Below are 22,235 nucleotides of genomic sequence, written 5' to 3'. Positions count from 1 at the left end.
TCTAGAGCAGAGCACAGCACGTAGTAGGTGCTTAGCAAGTACAAGCAGAGTGAATGAGTGACTGAGAGCTTGACCTGGCTAGCGCAAAAAGACCGGCTACCCGAGGGCAGGAAAAGAGCACCAGCTTCAAACAGGGAAGGGGTCTGGTTTCCAAGCCTTTGGCAGAGAGTGGTGGAGGCGGGTATTGTGAGAACCGCATCACTTTTTATTCACATGGGGCCCAGGCAGGAAAGGATCAAAACCCAGTTTGAGAACTTGAGAGTCACCCTGGGGCTCTGTGGTTTGGGAACTGCAGGGTCAACTTGAAGACTGCAGTGTGTCACTATTTCCATTACACATTTTCCAGGGTCCCCACTTGGCTGATAAACTCAGAGTAGATTGCTGTGTCCTGGGGGATGGGAGCAAAGGCTCAGAGAGGTAGGATTTTCAGAAAGCTGCCTGCTGGCAACGGGAAGCCCTGTGGGTCCCGTTGGGTAGTGAGGAAGCTTCCTGTTAAACCAGGTCTTGATTGCATGTGCTGGCGGCGGGGGGCAAGGATGAGTAGCACACCCTTCTCCCCAGAATCCCCGGCAGTTTCAGTTGACTCGTGGGACACATATTATTTCTCCCTGCCTCCAGGGAAGGTGGGTGAAGCACATTTTTTTTGTTTTCAAAAAAATTTTTGAATGTGTTTATACAAGTAGTGTTAGAAAGAACAATAGGATGACCTCCTTCCCCCATCCCAACTGCCCCCCCTCTCCCCAGTGCTTCCCTGAGCCCAGTTAGCAGTTCCTGTGTACTAAGGCAGAATTTTAAATTACGGTCGATTTACTTGCAAATGAGGGATAGGTGAAGTGTGTGCAGGAGATAGGGGTGGGGAGAAGCATCTGGGAGAGGACCGGTTCTGGTACCACCCACCAGGCGAGGACTTCTGGATGCACCTAGAATGCAGTGTGCTGGCTCAGGAACTACCCTGCGTTGGTGAGAAGTGGTGCGGTAGGTTCCGTCTTTGAATTTCTGGAAGTTCTCTCTGCCCAGCTGTTTGTACTTGTTTACTTATATTTCTACGATGGTGGATGGTGGGAGAAAGTGATGGTGAAATGTACATGAAGTCCCATTATTATTTGCTATGTTAATTTTCCACTGTCAGCTGGTCTATAGTGGTTAATATTATTGGTTGGATAGCTCGGCCATTTACCTGCTGTGCGATCTGGCCGTTACTTAACCTCTCTGAGCCGTGGTTTCCTCATCTGTAAAATGGGAACGAGATCCATCTGTTGGGGGCTGTTGTGAGGATTAAGGAAAATACGTGAAGTGCCTAAATCTTGTAGGCTCCAAAGGCATTAGTCCTCCCAGTGCTCCTCAGAGGAAGCCAGGTAATTTGGGTATTCAAAAGCAACCAACACAAGGATTTTAGCAAAACATTCAAATCTCTGGCACATCCATTCATCATCTGAGACAGGTGTGCTCAAAATTGGTCCTTCATAAGAACTGATCCTACGTCGTCAGCACTACTACAGCCAGAGGCAGCCTTCCAATCACTACCATCCACACCCTCCTTGAAGCTTTTTAAATGTGTGAGTAGTCTCCCCAGAAAGATTGGTGGTAACAAAGGCGCTTTCCTGGCCCCAGGCCTGTGGCTCCTGGGGCTGTCCTTGGACAAATACTGCAAGGTCCTTTGAACTCACTGCCTGCTTTTAGGGGAGGGGATGCCACCCCAGGCATTTTTTCGAGAGGCTGCCTCAGCCTAGCCCTATTATCTGGAAACTTCCACTGTCCCAGCCTGCTCCTGTTCCCCCCCACTCTCGGCACCTCAAGTCCCTGAGACACTACTATATATGGCCTCATGTTTTCTCTCCTGTGATTTCCCCCAGCCCTTCAGCCTGGGTCCTCCCCATTCCAACCCCAATTCAAGCATCTTCTGTTCCTTGTCCAGTTCATTCTTCAGCATCCCCTCACTCACAGCACTCCTTAGCTCGAGGTGAGTTGCTGGCTCTTCTTTCCCTGTCTGGTCCCTCAGCTCCCTTGGGCTATATATAGCACAGCAAATGCCTTAATTCACGCAGCACTTCAAGTCCTAGCCACCTGCCTCTCAACACAATAGGGAGAACAGCCCTGAAGCTTCCAGTTAGGGTAAGGAAGGCCAAGAAAGAAAAGAAGGTTGGGGAGGGACAAGGGTATGCTGAATTGGGACCACCCGGAACGTGGCAACCTTTCCATCTGTTGTTAAGGACTTTCCACTTCTCCCCCAGCCTGCTCCCCCTTTGCTGATGCTTGCTCATTCTGGAGGAATAGGAGCAGGCCGTGTGCAGGGGGATTCTAACAATCATCTTATTTAACTCTTACAATGATCCTATGGGTAGATGCTACCTCCATTTTACAGATGACGGCATAGACTCAAAAGACAGAGTGGCAAAAGACCAAGTATTCAGAGAGTGGTCATTCAAGCAGCTGACTGACCCCATGTCTGCTTGTGGCCTACACTCCAGATCCATTAAGTCTGTCTGCATCACTCAATTAGACCCTTCTAAATGAGAATTTCTATGAGTGTGACATGACCTGGAAGGAAAAAACGTTTACTAAGTAAATTACTAATGTAGAAATGCTTAAAGAGAAATAATTATTGAAGACTTGGCATAGTAACAAAAATGTTATCGTAATTTATCTTAGTTGTTTACTGAAGTGGTACTCTGTAGAAGTCTGTTCTTTGAAGTTTTAGTGTGCTCTCAGAAGTTAAAAGCAATTTTATTTCTTCTGTTTCAAGAGCTTCCCTCCAGTTTACAATCCTTCTCCCATTAGTCCAGAGCAGTGAGATTTGACTTGAGGAACAGTTATTAGTCTGGCTGTTTTTTTCCGTCACTTACTGTGACCTGGAGCAAGACATTTTACCCAAGCCTCAATTTTTCATCCGTGAAATGGGAATAACAGTACCCACCTTAACAGAATTGTGAGGATTAAATAAAATAACCTACTTAAAGGAATGAGCACATTTCTGGCCCTGTAGGTGCTCAGAAAATCATAGTAACCATGTGTATTATTCTTTTCTCAATTCTGGGCTGAGAGGCTCCAGGAGCATCAACAGAAGCCCAGCAAGAAGGGAGAACCTCTCAAAGAAGTTGAACTTCGCTCTCCATAGCTTGGCTTCAAAGAGCATGAAGTTGATCCTGATTCTTGCTCTGTCTCATCCAGGCATTTCCATCCCCCTGCCTCTGGCCCAGACCATCCATCTCTTGAGATTTCAGGCCACCGTTGGGACCGGGAGAGGCGGCCCAGGAGAGTGTGTGTGAATGACTGAGAGGAGAGTTCCCATGGACGCTGGGGATATGTGAAGGCCCTAGGGAGCTGCTGTGACCCCGGGTCTTTTCCTAGAGCAGTGAGTGCTTGGGGAGAGAAAAGAAAGACTTCAGCTGCTGGACAGATATCCAGGGCTGAAAAGCCCCTTTTGGACAGACATGTGGGGCTGAGGATCTAGGGAAGGAGCAAAGGCCTGGGATGGAGTGGGACTCTCCATAGTGTACTTCAATCTTTGTCCACTTGCTTACGAACAAGAAGGTTCTTTCCTCCTCTTCTCTGAATCCAGGGTGCCACAACCGAGCAGCAGTCCTAAGCTTCAGCCTGGATGGAGGGTCTTTGCTTGGTCAGCCTGTGGGAAGCGGACTACAAGTACAGAGCCTGGAGACGGTCAGACCTAGATTCAGATCCTGACATGGCCAAGGGTGCTGTGCACTCTTGGATAAGTCACTGAGCCTCTCAGAAGCTCAGTTCCCCGTCTCTGAACAAACTACTACCTACTGTACAGAACAGTTGGGAGGCCCGAAATGCAAGCACCTCAAACAAAGTAGATGATAATGCAGGTCGTTGTCATCTCTGTCCCGAGAGAGAGCATCTCAGCCCCGTGGGCAGTCCGAGGAGCCCTGGAGACGTGAGGAAGTCCTAGTGGTCATACCCCGGGTGAATCTGCTTGATCTAGAAAGCCTCCTTCGAAGGATCGAGACCACAATTGGGATTTGGGGCGTTTTATTCACATCCCACATTGTTCGTGTTTGAAGCAGTGTAGCTTGCAGGAGAACCAAGGATCTCTATCGTTTCTCGCCTCTGTGCTTCCAGCTCTGTTCTCTGTAGCAAGTCCCCATCTGATCCAGCCCCTTACTGCCATGGGAATTAACAGACTGCATCTAGTTAAGGGCTCCCGCCATCTATCTTTCATTACTTTCCAGTGCTTGGAGCTGCGGCCTGGAACTCAGCAAATGGGGGGTTAAGACTGATGCCCTGGCCTATCTCCTCCCCTCTCCATTCCTGACTTCAAAGTCCCCATTAAAGCTTGCTTCCCTGACCCCACAGTGGCAGCTCCATCATCGGCTCCTGGCCGGTTCAAAACAGCAGATGCTGAGCCCTGGCCGGGCTGTTCGCACTCTACTTTCTAGCCATCTCCTAGGGTAAGCACCAGCATGCTGAGAACCTGTGGGGCCGACGGTCCTCGCTCCTCCAGGAGAGAAGAGGCAACTAGGAATGGAGGCCACCTCCTGCAGGGAGGCGGTCTCATGGTCAGACCTAGAAGGCGCCTCACAGGCAGAAGCCCTAGTCTGTGGACCAGGACTCTGCTACTCGGTCTAGTTTATGATCAGAGCAGATGTTTACTGGGGTTAGCAAGTAGAGCAATAGTGGTCACCTGCCCAGGGAGGGAGGCAGGGTTTCGGCAATGGCAAAGAACTTGGCAAGAGATGGAAATGGGAGCAGTTCAGGGACCAGAATTAGTTCCATTAGTACTAATGTCCAAAATCTATGCTAAATTATTCACAAATCAATGTCCACTCATTTTAGTCTTTGGCTCTGGTGATTCAGTAACCAGTGCTCTAACACTGGGATGACTCTGGCTCCCTGGGGCCAGATCCCATTCTGTAGCTCCCTCAGGAACAACCGTCACAGATTCAAGGCCAGTGGGGGTCCCAAGGCTCAAGGCCTGTTCCTCCCACCCTCATCTGCGGATTTTTCCAGCTGCTTTTCTTGACCCAAGGATCACGTAGGGATACAAATGGAAGTTTGGGGACGGGAGGGGAGAGCAGGGAAAAGAGTGAAGTCAGAATGAGCAGAGGAAGAGGCATACGTTAGAAGGGATGGGAGAAATGGCACTAGTGGTCCAGCCATCTGACACAGGAGACTTGGGACATCTTTTCAAGTTGTGGCTGTGTTGGGGCATCTTTTCAAGTAGTGGCTGTGTTGGGGCATGGTAAGAGAGGGTCTTAGCAGGCAACTCCCTCCTTTCTACCCTAGACTGAGGAGAATCGGAGTTCTTATTATGGGGTTCCTCTTTCCAGGACTGGGCTGAAGCCTCAGAGACCCTGCTGAAAACCCTGGGGCCAGGATCATGTCTGCAAACAAAGGCTGGTGGGCACCACCTGAGGGCGAAGACAGTGTGTCTCAGAAGTTCCTGAGGAAGACCAGGGAGTCTCCGCTGGTGCCTGTCGGTGAGTAGGAAAGTAAGGGAAGAGGGCAAGGAGGGGCCTGCCCTCAGAGAATGGTCTCCTAGTCGTTTCAAATGAAGCAGAGAACTCAAGTGTTCTGCCCACTGAGCACTCAACAGCCAGGAGAGGATTGAACCAGCAGCAAAGGTGCCAAAGAACAAAGGGACATGCCCGACAAGGCAATGAGGGAGTCTGGACGGGTGGAGCTGGTGGCCAACTGAGGGCTTGGGGTGCAGGGAAATGTGGGGCATCAACACAGTGTCAGGAGAGGAAGGAGCAGCTTGGGGTCTCCCAGGCCTTCCTTCCTCAGGGTCTTGAGAGCAGGAAAGCGGCTGTGGGAGCCAACAGTGGTTGGAGAAGGGCCCGGGCAGAGCCAGTGTGGGGAGGGGGTTCAGGGTGGGTGACACTGGAGGGAAGCAGCCACTCTGTAAACACCACGGAGTGGAAAGAACTTAATATTCGGGGAACAGTCCCCCTCTCCCTCCATGAAGTGGCAGGAAAGCTGGGGTTTATTCCAGATGCCCAGGTTGCCTAATGAGGGGGTTGCTCATCAGGGGAGGCATGTGAATGGTGACTGAGGCCCAATGGTCACATTCTCTGCCTACAGGATTAGGAGGCTGCCTGGCAGTGGCAGCCTACCGGATTTATCGGCTGAAGGCCCGTGGTTCCACCAAGATGTCCATACACCTGATTCACACCCGCGTGGCCGCGCAGGCCTGTGCCGTGGGTGCGGTCATGCTAGGTGAGTGGCTGCTGGGGTCTCAGAACAGAGCTGATTAGGCAAAATCTGGCTGTGAGTCCGGACAGTTAAGGGATTATGATTTTAGTCCCTGTTCCCTATACTGGGCTCCACAGCAAGTCTTGGGTGAAGTCCTCAACCCAAGCCATTTCAGGGTTCCCTGTTTTATCTCCCATCCCAGGGCCTATGGGGGTGGCGCTCCGTTGGTTTTGTGACAGTCTGTCCTAGAGATGAGAAATATCACACAGCAGAACATATGCTCAACTTCTCTTCCTCTCTGGGTCAAGAGGCAGACAGCTCCGGACTAGCTGTGTGACAATGGACAAACGCCCTTCTCTGAGCCTCGGTTGCCCTGACAGGGTGATGAGCACCCTGGCTGGCCCACCTCGAAGGCTGCTGTGGGGCGTCGCAGACAGGTGATTTGCGTGAAGTGCTCTGTGAACTGCCCGTGGGTGTTTCCCTAGGCCCTGTGGCCGCGCGCTGGCGGCTGCGGCTGAGACCGAGAGCAGCAAGACAAGCAGGGAAGCCGGACTCTCAGGGGAATGGCTGGAGTCAGACTCCTGGGCGAGCCAGAGGACGGGTACAGGGTTTGGTGTTATGGGACGTTTTCCCTTCTCCCTCCTGTAGGTGCTGTGTACACCATGTACAGAGACTACGTCAAGAGATCAGCACAGGACCCCAGGGAGAAGTAGGACTCCTGTAGGGCCTGGGGCAGCCAGAGCCTCGTCCATCAATCCCTGGTACGTTCCTAATAAAGCAGTTTTGAAGAAAATCAAGTCTCTTCTTCACATGGGGGATAGCAGAGTAAGGGACCGATAGCAGTGTGTGTCTGTGTGTCTGTCTGTGCGTGTGTATGGTTTAGAGAAAGGTGTAGAAGTCAGAGTCCTGGACTGAAGCCCCCAGCCCCAGGGCAAGGGAGATTCTCCAGGGGCAAGAGCCTCTGGTCCCAGAAGCCTGACACCTCCCAAGCCAGCCCAGGTCCTACCCAGAAGGAGGAAAGTAAAGAGACAAGTGTGGGAGGGGGAAGGGCAGAGGTAAGAAAGTGGCCTCCACATTCACGGGAGCACTGAATCGAGAGACCGGCATCCCTCCCACCACGGGCTGCTACCCAGGGCATCCAGGCAGGAAGACTGCAGCTGGGAGAAGAGACATAGGAGACGACATATATTCAGAACCCAAGTGGCAGGACCACACTGTGCTGGAGGGAAGGGGATGGGGGTGAAGATGAAAGGAACAGAGCAAGGCAGAGGTCAGAATGTTCTGTTCACTTAAAAACCATGTCTAAGGTCAAACTTTAAAAAACAGAAAACATTCCATGTAAATCCTGAAGACAGAGCCCCCTGGGGTTAAACACTTAGTCCCCTTCTCCCTCCCGCAGTCCAAGCTCCGCTCCGGTCCCTGGGCATGGAGCCAGGCAGAGGCTGCAGAGGAACTAGGAGGCCAGATACTTCTTCCTTCCTGGGACTCTGGGTCGGAGGGTTTGGGGTGGTTAAAAACGGCCACAGCAGCTCTCCGACGCTGATAATGTGGAGTCCGGGTCCGCCAGGTCCCAGCTTCAAGTGCAGGACACGGCCTGTTGCAGGGTGCAGGGGCCACTGGGAGCCCCAGCACTCACATGGGGTAGTTGAGCACAACATCCTGCTTGGCGAGCTCCAGCAACATGGGGTCATCGAAGAACTTGCTGATGCTTACGTCCTCGCTCAGGCCCTGCAGGAGTGGGGGCGACGCAGGCAAGAGCCCTGTGTGGTGGCCGACAGAGCTGAAGGCCATCTGAGACCCGTGCTGGGGGTGGGGGGGGGGGCGGTGCTGGTGCGGGAGAACTCTGGGCCAGCTATTTCAGGAATCGCCAATGGGACGAAGTGCTCCCCTGCCAGCCGGACTGGGCCCTGGGTCTGGGGGCCCGAGGGCTGTACAGACCACCTCTCCGCACTGTGTACTGAACTGTTCCCACTCTTTGGGAAAAAGGTCCCAAAGGAAGAAATGAAAAGAGATCCAACTCCTGCCAAGGGCCCCGGGGAATGAGGGCTGGCCATGGGCCGGAGGGACTCATACCTTCCTGCGACGGGTTTTGATCATGAATTCCCGGGCCAGGTGAGGAGCAGGTTGTGGCTCCAGGGGGCGGATGACAATGCTCTTGTCCAGAGGATCACCGGGCACAATCTGAAAGGTAAAGCAGTTTCAGGGGGTCTATGACTCTTGTTTAGAATGTTGGAAATCTCACTTGGGGCTTGGAAGGGGAACAGGCCAGAGGGGACTGGCCTTGAACAGGTGGGAGGCCACGCTGGCCAGCCTGCACCATTTTCTCACCTGCCAATGGTGGAAGACAGACAAGGAAAAGGCTTGCCCTTGGGTGTGAGTCCGCAGATCAGTCTCAAAGCCAAAAGAATCAATGGCAGGGATGAAAGCTTTGATGGTGTAGAGAGGGGAGCCTGGGATGGGTGCATCCTGAGTCACATGCCCCCTGCGACAGAAAAAAGAAAGGCTGAGTCCCTTGTCCTACGGAGACCAAAAGCAGAGAAAGAATCTGGCCTCAAACGTATCACAACACAGAGCTCCCATCAAAGAAAGAAAACCACAATCATGCTATAGTGGGCGGAAAAGGCTTGGGGCCCTCAGTGTCCTTTCCTGTGGCCGTCAAAGGGGGCAGTGACCGCTAGGCGAGAGTGGAAACACTGACGAGACAAGGTCCTACAGACATTACCCCCACTGACACATTTCAGTACTTTCCCCAAGGGCTCTCCAAGGAGAGAGGACCCAAGCAGGAATCTCAAAATTTTTATCTGCGGTGAAGCTGGGGATTGCCTTAAATCTTCCCCACTTCCTTCTGAAGAACCAGCTCAGTGGGTTTTTAGGAACAGAGACTGTGCAGGAGGCCCATCTGCTTCCCCACAAGAGCCCGGTAACTTCTTGCTGTGCTCCTGCTCTCTGCACCCTCCTGGACACGCCATCCCGGTGACTTGCCTGCGCCTGGCCAGGACGGTGTACACAGCGGAGACACAATCCGCAGGGGCCTGGACCTCCACAAAGTAGTAAGGCTCCATCAGACGAGGAGTGGCCTGCAATGGTGCAAGAAAGGCTTCCTCAGCTTGGGGAAGGCTGGGGACCAAGGCTCCGGGTAAAGAAAAGACTGGAAGGGCTGTAGTCCTGATGCCCCAAAAGCTTGGACTTTACCTAACGCGCTGCACCAGGTCAGTGCCATCCACTCACCATGAGGAAGGCAGAATAGACAACTCTCCTCGCCGTGGGGATGATTTGGCCCCCGCCCCGGTGCAGGGGCTCTTGGGCAACCACTGCATCCAGGATCTTAAACTTGACATTTCGAATCACTGAAACGGAGATGGGGGAGCTGCTGAGCGAGGAGCAGTTGTGGTACTCGTCAAGGGCCCCAAAGCAGAGCAGCCAGGAGCCTCTAGCAGCGTGGCAGCTGGCTTGAGGCCACACAATCACGCTGCAGATGGGCGTTCTGACAGGGTACCAAGGCCTACAGCAGAGCACAGAAGTCAAGCACACATTCTTCGTGTTTGTTTCAGATCATGCTCAAGAATCGTAAAGCCTTCCTAAAAGTTTATGTGTTCTTCTTGCTGTTTAATTGTTTTGGATAAAGGATTTAACTGTTTTGGATAAATGTTTGTTTTTGGATAAAGAATAAATTCGAGGAATTGCACATTGCTTCCCACTAAATCCAATCCTGGTCTATAAACCACTCTGATCCCACCTCCCACCTGATACCCCTCCTCGAACACATTCCTTCTCAGGACTGGGGAGCAAATGTCAGTCTAGGAATAACTTCATTTCCAGAATGTCCCAAGCAATAGCATTAGGATGGGGAAGGAGGAGGGGAGAGGATGCTGCCCCAGGACGGGGGTTGGCCCTGTGTGTCCTGAGCTGCTTCTCCTGCCAGGGCCCATAGATGAGCCCAACTCACCTCAAATGCCCAGGCACGAGGCCCCTAGAGGGCTGGGGCAGGGGAGGCCGAGGCTCGGGTGGAACTTACGCTCATCACAGAGAGGCCCCTCTCGGGTTCCCCACTGGAAACCTTGAACGATACTGTCCTTCACTGAGCCAAGAAGAGCCTTGTCCACCTGCACAGAACATGAGGGCATGTATGAGCAGTGACCCCGGCAACAACCAGAGTTTAGAGGGAGGAGGAGGTAGGTATACTGGTAAGAAGATTCACCAGAAGCCACAAAACACTTTGGGGAAAAGAATTACACTTTGTAGTTTCTTCCACTCAACAGCAAAGAAACCACTGCAATGGCTCCCATCAGCTCTGCTGTACCTCAGAGGGCAGGGTATCATCCACCAGGATGTTGGGGCCGGTGGCATCAGGGCCAAAAGCCCAGATGGAACGTGCAGCCAGCAGATCCCAATCGTACTTGGTCTGGAAGAATTCTCCGAGTTTCTTCCTGGGGGGGAGGAGGAGACAATGAAGGCATCCAGCAGCTCTGTTGATTCCTGCCTGCTGGGGTCACAGATCCTGCCTTCCTGGAGGACAGTTCGCTTCCTGAGACAGGTGGGCAGGCTGTGGCGCCTCTTCTCCTTTCAGCCTGGGAACCACAGCACGTTCTCACCTGTTCCACGTGATCTGGACCACCTCGTTCTCTATGTCCTCGGCGAGGCCCTTCTCAAGGGGCTCAGCAATCATGGTGATCTTGTTCCTGGTAATAACGGACACGGGTAGCGATAAAGATCAGCAGGACTCGCAGAAGGGGCATCCCTAAGAAAAGGCTGGCAAGGCAGTGACACCAGTAGAAACCAGAGGGCTAGAGTAGAGCAAAAAGGGTTCATCTTCTGTCTTCTTTCATTCAAATCTATCACTCTTTAAAACAGCGAGGTCTTGGGGTGCCTGGCTGGCTCAGTCAGTGCAGCAGGTGGCTCTTGATCTCAGGGGTGTGACTTTGAGCCCCATGCTGGGTGTAGAGATCACTTAAAAATAGAATCTTGAAAAAACCAAAAAACAGTGGAGCTGCTGCTAGGGCAAAATTTTAAGATGATCATATTATACAGAAAGACAAGGCCACTCATTCTTGGGGTACCTCCAGCAAAGAACCCCACAGCATCATGTCTACAGGCCTAAGGGGTGAGAGTGCTGGGGTAAAATTCAAGCATCCTAAGACCCCATCCCAAGGCTTGGGGGTCTCTTTCTCCACAGCGCTTGTGATTAGGGTGGAGAGGTGTGGGGAGAGGAGAGTGTCCCCTGTCCGTCCCAGGGGCACTCGGACCCACCATCTCAGTTTTTTTTTTTTTTTAGATTATTTTTCTATTTATTCGACAGATCACAAGTAGGCAGAGAGGCAGGCAGAGAGAGGAGGAAGCAGGCTCCCTGCTGAGCAGAAAACCTGATGCGGGCTCGATCCCAGGACCCTGAAACCATGACCTGAGCTGAAGGCAGAGGCTTTAACCCACTGAGCCACCCAGGCGCCCCCCGCAGCTCACTTCTTATTGGGTGTTTCAGCAAAGCACTTGAGTGAAGATGTTTCCACTACTGTCTCACAAAATGTGACAACAGGGTCAGCCACCTGGGGAAACAGAATAAATTGTTAGGCAAGGTCTCAATTTGTTGGAAGGACAATCTTGTGCCAAAGGGAATTCTGAGGTCTACTTGGCACCTTATCTGCGACAACACTCCGTTCTCAATCAGCGTCGGCAACAAGCCCCACAGCGGGCGCAAAGTGCATACCGGCACTAAGCAGCCTGAGAAAACCTAGCAGACTGTGGAGTTTGTGCTCCTCAGCCTGGGCATGAGGAACTTGGGCATAAATGATAGTCCCCCAAGGTCTCTTCCAACATTCGTTCAGCCAACCCCCCCACCGCTCACTGAACATCGCGTGGCTCTGTCACTGTGTGCACTAGGGACAGCCTGGCAGGTCCCCGTTCCATTCTCAGCCCCTCCCTGAAGCTCCCGCAGGGCTGGCTACTGGGAACCCAGTGTCTTCTAGAGCACCCGACTTCGGCACATCAGGAGAAGCGCTTGAGACAGGTACATGAGGGCACCCGCCCCCACCACCACAGAGGCTGGGAGAAAACATGTCTACCAAAAAGGTGCACTTGAACTGAGGGGCTACGTCATGACCTGAGAGCAAACTCAGAAGGGCCAGTCCTCACTCCCTGCCACCATCCACTGAGCCCTCACTGCCAAAGATGGGTTGTGTAACTGTTTTTTTAACAGAAGACCAAGAAATCACTTTGGCTTGGGAGCTTTGACTTTAAACGTATGACACTGAGAATAACCCTGCAGAAGGGGGCAAACCAGATCTCAAATACCTTCCCATATAGGGAGCAACAGGTCATGCTCTTCCCAAACACCTCTCTTCCCCTAGCAATCCCCTCTTTACGCGGGCCTTCCAGGCGAATCAAGGGTTTGGCTACTTATAAAATCAGTCTGGAGCCGTGAGTCAAGCTCCTGGCCGGGCAGGCGCTCAAGAAAGGGGACACTAACTTACCTTGATGTCGATCTCTGAGTACATCTTCCGCAAGTCGTGCATCACACAGTCCAGGTAGAGCTCCCCAGTACCCAGAATCACATGCTCCCCGGACTCTTCCACCTGAAATGCAACAGCCCTGGGGGTCACAGCCTGGACCTCTTGTGCCAGCCACAAAAGCTAGCAACAGAAGCAATGCAAAGAGCCCAGGAGGCGGTGCCTGAACCCAGTCTCAGCAAGCCACTGCTCAGCCTCAGTTCTAGCCTCTTCAAGAAGGACCAGTGGGGAGCAGGGGCCTATGGGTTAATCCTCAAGACACTTGGACCATTTAGCATGGTGCTGCTAGGCATAAGGTCACTGACTTATTCCCGTCACAACCGTTTAGGGAACACTCTGCCCTATGTCTAAGGACATAAGCTGACCCTTCAGCCCCAGCCAGCTACTCAGAGAAGTACGCCAGAAGGCTCAGGAATGCAGAAGGATCAAAATGACTCACTTTTCCCTCTATATTTTCTGGAAAAATAAATTCAAAGTGTACTCTCCAGGACATATCTCTTTCCCACACTGTGGGCTATGAACACACACACGTGCATTCTCACTCTCTCCCCAACATGTCCTGCTTTGAGATGACAGCAGCAGATGGGAACATCTGCTCCGGACGCAGGCAGCTGGAGGCAGATCAGACACACCTGGTGGACACGAAGCTGTGGGCAGCACCGACCCGTCGGCTGGGCAGTGGGGCCTGGCAGCTCGCGCACGCCCTGAGCGTACCTTGGTGGTGAGGGATGGATAGCTCTTGTTGACCTTGCGCAGACCGTCCAGCATCTTGGGCAGCTCTGAGGGGTTGACCGGTTCCACAGCAATCTTGATAACAGACGTGGTGTTGAATTTCAGGGGCCGGAAAATCTGAGCCTGAAATTCAAAATACAGAAGAATGAGGGCACCTGGCCTGAGTGGGCACCAGAGGTGCAGAGGTCAGAGAGGAGCAGAACACCCCCACCAGGAGCCATCGTGCTGCTTGGAGTTACTCCTGCGCATTCTGGCAGAACAAAGAGGGAAAGATAAAGGAACTCCCTGTAGTTCCTAGCCTCTGAGCAGAGTACCGGGAGAATCAAGCAGGGTCAGATGTAGAACACTGAGCCTTGCAGAGGCCCAGGACCAGGAAGTAGCCATGACTCGGGTTAGTACCCCGTGAGTTCTGCTGCTGGTTGTTCATGGGCGGTATGGCTCCATGTGATCCTCTAGCTTAAATAAATCCAGCTGCCTTTTCAGAAACTCTACCTCTTCATTGCCTCGAGGTTCAGTTATGGTCGCTGTCTTCACAATCGGTTGATCAACACCTTCGATCAGAACCCAGTTGCCAGCAGGAACACGGTTCACCTCAATGTGGTACCTGGAGCAACAGAGAAGCGAAATAAGGAGGGGTGCCAGGCACTGAGCCAGGAGCAGGGGTGAAGCAGACAGACACATTCCAGCAGGGGAGGGACACAATAAACAACCAATCATAAAACCTCACATATGTATAGGTGACACCTTGACAATGCAGAGGTTAGGGGCGCCACCCCCCCCGCCGAGTTGAAACTCCATGTATATGTCCTGACTCCTCCCAAAACTTAACTACTAACAGCCTACTGTTGGCTATGATAACATAAATAGTCGAGTGACACATATTCTGTGTGTTACATGTATTCTACACTGTATTCTTACAATAAACTAAAGAAAAAAGAAAATACTAAGTTAAGTCCTAAACAAGAGGAAATATGTTTATAGGACTATAGCGTATTTATTGAAAAAAACAAAAAAACAAAAACCCACATTAAAGTGGACCCATGTAGTTCAAACCTGTGTTGTTCAAGGGTCAGGTGGAGTTACCAACAGATTAACACATGAGAGAAAAGCCCGTGGTACTATAAGAGGACTATAGGAAAACCCAGTTCCAGTTGGTACTGGTGGTAAGCAAGGCACTGGCCAAGGGGTACAAGGTAAAGACATGCCAAAAGCATCACAGAAGATACTGTAACTGTCCTGGCTCATCAGTCTTCTACCTTCTTGGGAACGGGAATGGGTGGGCCTGGAGGAGGGGACGGGGGCTGTTGGCAAGGTATGGCAGCAGTGTCAGGAACAGGACTGCCTCCGCTCTGCTTGCTAGCTGAGAAGCCGAACTTAGGAACTCACAAGCAGCCCAGAGGCCCAAGCTAAGTCTGATTCTGCAGATGGGGGAGCTACAAGGGATCCAGCAAAATCTTCTGTCTTAGTCAAAGAATAGTCAGTGGAGGCTGGGAGACCATTTCTTTTGGGAAGAAACATAAAGGTTATGACTTAGGAACACAGAAAAGGAAGAGAGGATTAAGAGTAAAAATAGAAATCCTGCCACCAAAGTTTATACAAGCCATTCAAAACGCAAAGGCAAGGCTCTTGGCATTATCCCAAGAGCAGCTGCCTTTTGGCCCTAGCAACTCTGGGTAGTAAGAACTGGAAGTCAACAGATGTGAGGGAGGGTCAGCTGATCTATTGTAGGGGGCCCTGCAGCTACTGTGCTTCCAAGCAGGACCACTCCCTCCAGCTCCCTGTGGTGGCTCCAGTGACAAGGCCAAGGTGTGCCTCTCTGGGCTCTGGTTGGCGGTACCTGGCCACAGAGATCCAGAGGCGGCCCACGGTGCATATCTGGGAGTCCTCCTCATCCTCCAGGGTGTAGTTCTCCCCCAGCACCTTCACAGGCTGCCCGGCGTGGATGGTGCCGCTCAGCACCCGGCCAAAGGCATGAAACTGAACTCCATCATCTGTGCTGTACATCTTGGTAGTGTGGCACATCAGGGGACCCTGGAGATGGGGACAGAGTGCGGGGTCAACCACACATATTCCCACGGTAAATACCACGGTCTCTATCTCCCTTGATAGCAATGACATGAGGTCCGAGAAAAGACTGCGCAGACCTAGAGGAAGATGCGTCAATCTCCTGGGAAAATTCCAAACCCCGCCCTGACCCCTGCTTAGTTAACAGATGTCACAGGCAGAGCAACAGAACTCTTTTCCTTTTCTTTAGGGAGATGAGGGCAATGGCAAAGAAAAGCAGGTTTAAGATGGCAGACTGGCACTATTCACTTGCAAAATTACAAGTTGCTTGTCCCAAATTCTTTCCGAAGATGTAACTCAGTTCTCAACTGGTTGGGTGTTCATGCCAAGAAACTAGACTGACTTAGGAACGGTTGGGAAAGACTGTTCTATTTTTTTATTTTTAATTTTATTTATTTACTTATTTTTAAAGTAAGCTGTACACTCAGTGTAGATCTTGAACTCATGACCCTGAGATCATTGCTCACACGCTCTACTGACGGAGCCAGTCAGGCACCCTTGGGAAAGATCTTTTTAAAGCCCAAGGCTAAAAAGGTTAGCTCCCATTTGTTGAATCTTTACTCTCTGTCAGACACCGCGCGGAACACAGTATAATACTTTCTCTATCTTATTCAATTCCTGTAACAATCCCATACAAATTATTATCCTCATTTTACAGACCAAGACGCTCTTAGAAAGATTGAATAATGTTCCCAAGCTTATACCACCGTAACACCAGGCTCTGAATCCAGGTCTCTTTGACTTTGCTCACAGGAGAGTGGGTGACAAGCAAGGATGGAAAGAAGGCATTCTTTCTATGACCCAGAAAACAGCTTCCCCACACACGAGGGAACAAACATTAAGAGAAATGGGGGTTTTCCCTTACGTCGGGGTCACAGTCGCTCATGGCCTCGCCGAGATCAGAATCCACGCCACCGGTGTAGGTGTGCTCAATTTTGGGCTTGGCGCCCACCTTTGGAGAAGGGATATGCTGCACACACATGTCCACAAAGCCTGTAGAGGGAGAAGAGCAGGCCATTAGCATATGCTCTCACGGGGGAAGTGGGTGGCGAGTTATGGGTCTACTTGTGATGGCCAGAGAGCTAAAAGCGAGGGGACTGATGTTCAGCTCTGAAACTTATGGCGCCACACTTATGCCAGGGAAGAGCAAGAAGCAGGGCTCAGTGGTTCTGTGGAACCACAGAGAAAAATTTTCAAGTATCTCTACCAATCCACAATCTTACATTGAATATAAACACTTACTGAGCACTTACACTAAGTAAGTACCCCATCTCTTTAAGATCTACTTAGAACAGGGCGCCTGGGTGGCTCAGTTGGTTAAGTGACTGCCTTCAGCTCAGGTCATGATCCTGGAGTCCTGGGATTGAGTCCCACATCGGGCTCCCAGCTCCATGGGGAGTCTGCTTCTCCCTCTGACCTTCTCCTTGCTCATGCTCTCTCTCACTGTCTCTCTCTCTCTCTCAAATGAATAAATAAATAAAATATTTTTAAAAAACTTAAAAAAAAAAAAAGATCTACTTAGAACAATCCCTAAATCGATTCTTTCCTTTTGGGAAACATTGCACACGTTTCTGTTCTATACATGTTCCTGTTTTTCTAACGGCTAATGAGCCATGCCAGAGAGGACCTCCATTAGCACTCTGCGGAAGGCAGATCTGTTTTCAGTGGGTATCTCCTAGGCTGGGCTGATGGCCTGCCCAGAATGAACTACTAGAATTATGCCCTTGGAGGATTCAGACACCTAATTCCCACCCGACTCAGAACCAAGAGACTGCTGAGGGGGCCCTTAGCCATTGCCTTTTCTGCCTCCCTTATTTTACAAATGAGAAATCGAGTCACAGAAGAACTGGGGGGCTGGACCAGGGTCTCACCACATGGAAGGGTCAGGGCCATAACAGGAGCAAGACTCAGGTCTTTTCCTAACCAGGCTGGGGCTTCTTCCACTGAGGCACCTGCCTTCCGTGTCACTCAAATAGAGGAGACAGGAGCTCGGGGGAAAGAAATCCGAGCCGGGTGCTTTCCCACTACTTCATATCCCTCAGGAGTCTACCTTCCTACGGGCAAAAACACTAGAACCTCAGAATCTGCTTCCTCATCTCCTTTATTTGCATGCTCCTCCTGGTAGGGAAATATAATTGCTTCTGTTTCCCAAGAGAGAGTCCTTGGTACCGTCCACTGAAGAGAGCTGGGAGAAAATCTGGGTGCCGGGCATCCTAGCCTGCAGTTTATTTACAAGAGCCTCACACCTCTGAACACCCCTGTGGGACGAGGAAGAGCTCCGCGTGACACCTGTGGCAGAACATGACGATGCGGATGGGAAAGGGGCCCTGAGCTCTTCTGTTACCTGTGAACTCGCCGAAGAATTTTTTGCAGACCAGCCTGAGCAGGGGGCGGATGTTCAGCTTCAGTTCCTCCTTGGTCAGGTGAATGCCAAGCTCGTCCAGAGTCCTGGGGAGGCTGGTGTCCACGTCACCCACCACCTGTGTGGGTACGAGACATGTCAGCTGCAGTGACAGCCCTAGTGTGGTGCCTGCTACCAGGGAAGGCCAGAGGGCAATTTGAAGGGTCACTGCACTAAGTTCTCTTTTATAGGAAGAGCTCTTGGCAAGGACAACCATTAGGTTCCAGGGAAATCTTCGGTACCTACTTTTTAAACCAACCCCGGGTGAAAAGGGTTTGGTCAAATGCCCACACCAGCCAATAAACCTGGACCTCTCAAACGGACCTTCAGTGCTGCCCCCTGGTGTCTGCAAAGCAGCATCTCTTCAAACTCAGGAAATCGCTCACCCTTCCCTATTTTAAAGACTTCTCCAATTGAGAGCATCATTGCACTGGAAGGAACCAAAAAAGGTCACCTAGCAGTCCATCCACTGGTCGGGCAAAGCCAAGCTAAATCATTCTCAACAGACTCAAGGTCTCTACTGAGACAGATTCTATAAATTTCTTTTATTAATCCATTCCAGTCTGACACAAGATACTAAGCGTTTTTCAGCACCAATAAATTTTAATCATGCTATTTTATTTTGTCTTGTTGTTGCTATGTTCTACTTTTTTGTCAGCTGGAATGGCCACACACATTTTGTGTATGTGTATGTGCCCACTGTGCACTGGGCTTATTAAACACTGGAATATTTTATAACTGTCTTGGAAAAAAGGTCTATGAAAATTCCCGTACAATATCACCCTTTTACTTCTTTCTTCTGCCTTTTAGGTAGCACAAATTCACGCAAATGCAATGCTATGCTCTTTTCTATGAAGCATCCCACGGGTTTTTTTGTTTTTTTAAAAGATTTTATTTATTTATTTGACAGAGAGAAAAATCACAAGCAGGCAGAGAGGGGGAGGCAGGCTCCCTGCTGAGTAGAGATCCCGATTCGGGGCTCGATCCCAGGACCCTGGGACCATGACCTGAGCCGAAGGCAGAGGCTTTAACCCACTGAGCCACCCAAGCGCCCTGAATCCCACATGTTTAACTACATCTTTACCACTGTCTGATGGATCCTTTCTTCCTTTTTTCAAGTAAGCTCTATGCCCAACACAGGGCTTGAACTCATGACCCGGAGATCAAGAGTCGCATGCTCTACCCACTGAGCCAGCCAGGGGCCCCATGATGCATCCTTTTCAATTTGACAAACATCACATACATACATACCCACAAAAGTCATTAAAAGCTAGCTCATAAGCCATTCTGTTAATGGATGCAAAATACTTAAATCATTTGAGATGTACCATAATTAATACTTAAATCATTTGAGATGTACCATAATTAATCTGATTCTCATTGGTAAGCACTTAACTTATTTCCAGTTTTTTCCCCCTGGTGTTGTAAATAATGCTTTAACGTATACATTATATACATATGTTAAACCTGGAGGACTTTCTCAACTCAATCTGTAAATCAAATCCCCACAACTGAAATTATTAATTCTCAAGCGTCATAATCCTTTGAATACAATCTTTACACCAATTTCTCCAGAGCCTTTTCCTTCTTCTGTATCTTTCCTCTTCACTCTGAATTCAACAGCATCTAGAGGACTGTAGTGTTCTAGATCGAGAAGACTGGTGATCAACTACCCTCCTACTTAGTGATACAAAACTGAGCCGGTTTATGGGCAAGGGGAAGTGTGAGTTCACTAGCTTTTTCACCTCATGCTTATGAGGCCAGACCTGAACCAGGCGGCCTGACACACTCACCTGAGCGAGGATCTTATAAAGGGGCTCCAAGATAAACTCCACAAAGCTTCTCTGGGAGCTGCTGGTTGGGGCCTTTTTGGTGAACTTTCGTCTAAAGAGGAAAAAACAAGAGTTATGGGTGAGCCAGCAGGGAGAAGGCATGTCACCGATCCTAAGGGCATATCTCCTTAAGTTCTGAATCTGAGCAGGGTCAAAAGGAAGGAGTGTGTATGTGATCATAACATTTCCAAAGAGATTCCTGAGAGGGCATATGGTTCTGACTCGCACGCACCCCTGACTGAGCTCTGAACGTCCTCAAGAGGAATAGCCTCGTTCTGCTAAGAGCTCATGAAGCCAATCTACTTATAGGAGGCAGGAACATGGCTTATAAAAATGTAGGTTTTAATCTTAGGAACTCTTTCTCTGTCCCCACTTCCTGGGAAAATGGATTCTCCCTCTAGAGAGTCATTTCCCCACTCTACTTACGTTTTGGGGTTGAAATAAATGTCACCCCAGAGTCTTTTAGCAAATTCCTGGTAGTTAATGTCACCTGTAAGAGAAGACATACGATTATAACCTGCCTGAGTACTGTTGTTTTTTTTTTTTTTAAAGATTTTATTTATTTATTTATTTGACAGAGAGAGAGAGAGAGAGAGAGAGAGCGCGCGCGCGCACAAGTAGGCAGAGAGGCAGGAAGAAAGAGGGGGAAGCAGGCTCACTGCTGAGCGGAGAGCCCGATGCGGGGCTAGATCCCAGGACCCTGAGATCATGACCTGAGCCGAAGGCAGAGGCTTAACCCACTGAGCCACCCAGGCGCCCCCTGAGTACTGTTTGAAAGTCTGTTTCAGGTGTGTAAGTGGTTTACAGCTGAGGAATTCTAGCATCTTCCTTTCCAAGGTCTCGACATTTCCTTCTACCAGGCAGGCAGACAAGGATAGGACTGGCCCAAAGTCAACAAGACTATGCTCGAGCCAAAACGAGCACCTAGATGGCTCTCCATGTCTAGCAAGCAAAAAACTGAGCTATGGACAAGGGTACGGTTTATACTCTTTCCTGTGAGAAAACAGGCTCAGCTGTTCACCTGTTACACTCTGCAAACACTGTTCCTTCTAGAAGTGGAGCTTAATGGCTCCCTCATTCTTCCTGGAGCTACAGAAACTCTCTGCGGCCAGCGTGGGCAGTCTCCCTGCTGCAGTGCCATGCTGAAGTTCTGACTAGCCCTAAGCTTCTGGAAGGCAGACAGCCAGTCCTCTGGAGAGAAAAACACCAAAGCCGACCTTCATCTCATCTTCTACCAATTAATCTTTTTCGTTTGACTGTAACCCTTAATCCTGGTCAGTCTAAGCCAAGCAATGGGGCCTTTTAAAATTCAAGATCTTCTCAGTCAAGGGCTCCTGTAACACAGTCAGCTGGATCACGGACGTCACCAACTAGCTCCCGAGTATTTCTATCCAGATGTCAAGACTGTTTCCTCTCACTCGAGATGGCATACAGGGAATTCATCATCTTTTCCCTAAAGCTACGTTCCCCTTCAGGCTGTTCTGTCTCTCAGCAGCCCCCCTGGCACTTTAACCAAGTTCAAAATCTGCTTCTTCCGCACTTGGTTGATTACCAAGTTCTCCCCTTCTTTCCCCCATTAGTGGAAGCGCTCTCCTCTGCACCACTGTATCTATTACACACACAGCACAGCACACTCACGCACAGCACACTGACAAGAACCAGGCCTAGCGTGCTGCAGAAGTATAATAAACGCTCACTGAAAGAATAGGAGGACGGCTCTCCAACCCATCTCCTCCTTTTCCATCTCACAGATAACAGGAATCCAGTACTCGCAAGCCTGTATCTGAATATTGGTAGAAGTGTCTAAGTGGGTGTTCCTTCCTGCACCCTCTCCTCTCTCTGGCCCGCTTTCCATCAGCTTTGCCCATGTCAGCCCACCCCAATCTTTATCTTCATTTGTTAATTTTTTAAACACTACGTTGTGGCATTTTCCCCATTTATTTTATATGTAGATCTTTCTTAAGCAGGTTGTGAGGGAGAACTTGGATCTTGGGAAACACATACAGCCCCCAGGATACTACAGGGGCTGGGAAAATGGCCTGGGGACATGAATTTCATGTCTTGTTTGCTTGAGACGGCCTGGGGAAGAAAGCCGCCTCGGGACACAGGCTTCTGTCCTGCCCAGAAGCATTAATCTTACTCGAGGACTTCTGGGATCGGTGTGTGAACAGGTGAGGGAACACGGTGGAGGGAATGTTGTCAAAGCACAGAGTCAGGTTTAAGTCGGCCACCGTGCAGGAAGTCTAGCTCCTGGGAAAGGAGAATTAGTTGAGGTATTGATTTACGCAAGAAATCTTCCCCGCCCTCCTCAGAGCATTCTCTGAATGTTTGGCAAAGAAGGGTCAGGGCCGCAAGCTGGTGCGGGGGAGCCTGGTGAGGGTTCTGCCCCTCAAGGTTAAGTTCAGCCCACAGCCGATGCATGTCCCTCTAGCAAAGGACAGGCTCTGTCTGCAGGTTTAAATGGTTGACTAAACCGAAAGAAGAATATTTTGTGAGGCGTGCGTTCATATTCCACGGCTCGTAAGTAAAGTTTTATAGGAACACGGT

At 50.4% G+C, this 22,235-nt stretch overlaps 2 protein-coding genes and 1 long non-coding RNA gene across 5 annotated transcripts in view; 2 read left to right on the top strand and 1 right to left on the bottom strand.

Annotated features, from left to right (window-relative positions):
* Window positions 1–400: 400 nt before the first annotated feature.
* Window positions 401–3,801, top strand: LOC116875502. Its single transcript, XR_004384202.1, has 3 exons — window positions 401–417; window positions 829–975; window positions 3,560–3,801. It is a non-coding gene; the product is annotated as an uncharacterized LOC116875502 (long non-coding RNA).
* Window positions 3,802–4,188: 387 nt separating this feature from the next.
* On the top strand, window positions 4,189–6,952 carry HIGD1B (HIG1 hypoxia inducible domain family member 1B). Of its 3 annotated transcripts, none has more exons than XM_032871017.1 (4): window positions 4,189–4,415; window positions 5,295–5,444; window positions 6,049–6,183; window positions 6,808–6,952. In XM_032871017.1, exons 2-4 carry the CDS (start codon window positions 5,345–5,347, stop codon window positions 6,870–6,872), a joined length of 300 nt encoding a protein of 99 aa, XP_032726908.1. In that variant the 5' UTR covers window positions 4,189–4,415; window positions 5,295–5,344; the 3' UTR covers window positions 6,873–6,952. The 3 variants fall into 3 exon arrangements, with proteins under 3 accessions (XP_032726908.1, XP_032726909.1, XP_032726910.1); XM_032871018.1 differs by lacking the exon at window positions 4,189–4,415 and adding an exon at window positions 5,087–5,176 and having other exon boundaries at window positions 5,294–5,444; XM_032871019.1 differs by lacking the exon at window positions 4,189–4,415 and adding an exon at window positions 5,168–5,206.
* Window positions 6,953–7,426: 474 nt separating this feature from the next.
* Window positions 7,427–22,235, bottom strand: part of EFTUD2 (elongation factor Tu GTP binding domain containing 2) — a 41,469-nt gene continuing 26,660 nt past the window's right edge. The window contains exons 12-28 of the mRNA XM_032871015.1: window positions 20,115–20,178; window positions 19,650–19,740; window positions 17,800–17,935; window positions 16,321–16,448; window positions 15,229–15,422; window positions 13,884–13,995; window positions 13,374–13,514; window positions 12,624–12,725; window positions 11,617–11,699; window positions 10,752–10,838; window positions 10,460–10,586; window positions 10,175–10,262; window positions 9,388–9,506; window positions 9,142–9,236; window positions 8,488–8,641; window positions 8,233–8,340; window positions 7,427–7,887 (exon numbers count right to left, since the gene is read on the bottom strand). Of these exons, the coding sequence (XP_032726906.1) occupies window positions 7,792–7,887; window positions 8,233–8,340; window positions 8,488–8,641; window positions 9,142–9,236; window positions 9,388–9,506; window positions 10,175–10,262; window positions 10,460–10,586; window positions 10,752–10,838; window positions 11,617–11,699; window positions 12,624–12,725; window positions 13,374–13,514; window positions 13,884–13,995; window positions 15,229–15,422; window positions 16,321–16,448; window positions 17,800–17,935; window positions 19,650–19,740; window positions 20,115–20,178 (1,925 nt within the window). The 3' untranslated portion in view covers window positions 7,427–7,791. The remainder of the gene's footprint in view (window positions 7,888–8,232; window positions 8,341–8,487; window positions 8,642–9,141; window positions 9,237–9,387; window positions 9,507–10,174; window positions 10,263–10,459; window positions 10,587–10,751; window positions 10,839–11,616; window positions 11,700–12,623; window positions 12,726–13,373; window positions 13,515–13,883; window positions 13,996–15,228; window positions 15,423–16,320; window positions 16,449–17,799; window positions 17,936–19,649; window positions 19,741–20,114; window positions 20,179–22,235) is intronic.

Source organism: Lontra canadensis, unplaced genomic scaffold (genome assembly GCF_010015895.1).
Source record: "Lontra canadensis isolate GAN:19392208 unplaced genomic scaffold, GSC_riverotter_1.0 scaffold41, whole genome shotgun sequence".
Lineage (NCBI taxonomy): Eukaryota > Metazoa > Chordata > Mammalia > Carnivora > Mustelidae > Lontra > Lontra canadensis.
This window is presented reverse-complemented; position numbering and strand designations above follow the sequence as displayed.

What these genes read in the sequence shown, in the direction of transcription:
- HIGD1B (XM_032871017.1), top strand. Translation starts at nt 5,345, where the DNA reads ATGTCTGCAAACAAAGGCTGGTGGGCACCACCTGAGGGCGAAGACAGT. An exon ending in GTCTCCGCTGGTGCCTGTCG is followed by an intron (nt 5,445 to 6,048) that starts GTGAGTAGGAAA and finishes CTCTGCCTACAG; the next exon opens with GATTAGGAGGCTGCCTGGCA. An exon ending in CGTGGGTGCGGTCATGCTAG is followed by an intron (nt 6,184 to 6,807) that starts GTGAGTGGCTGC and finishes TCCCTCCTGTAG; the next exon opens with GTGCTGTGTACACCATGTAC.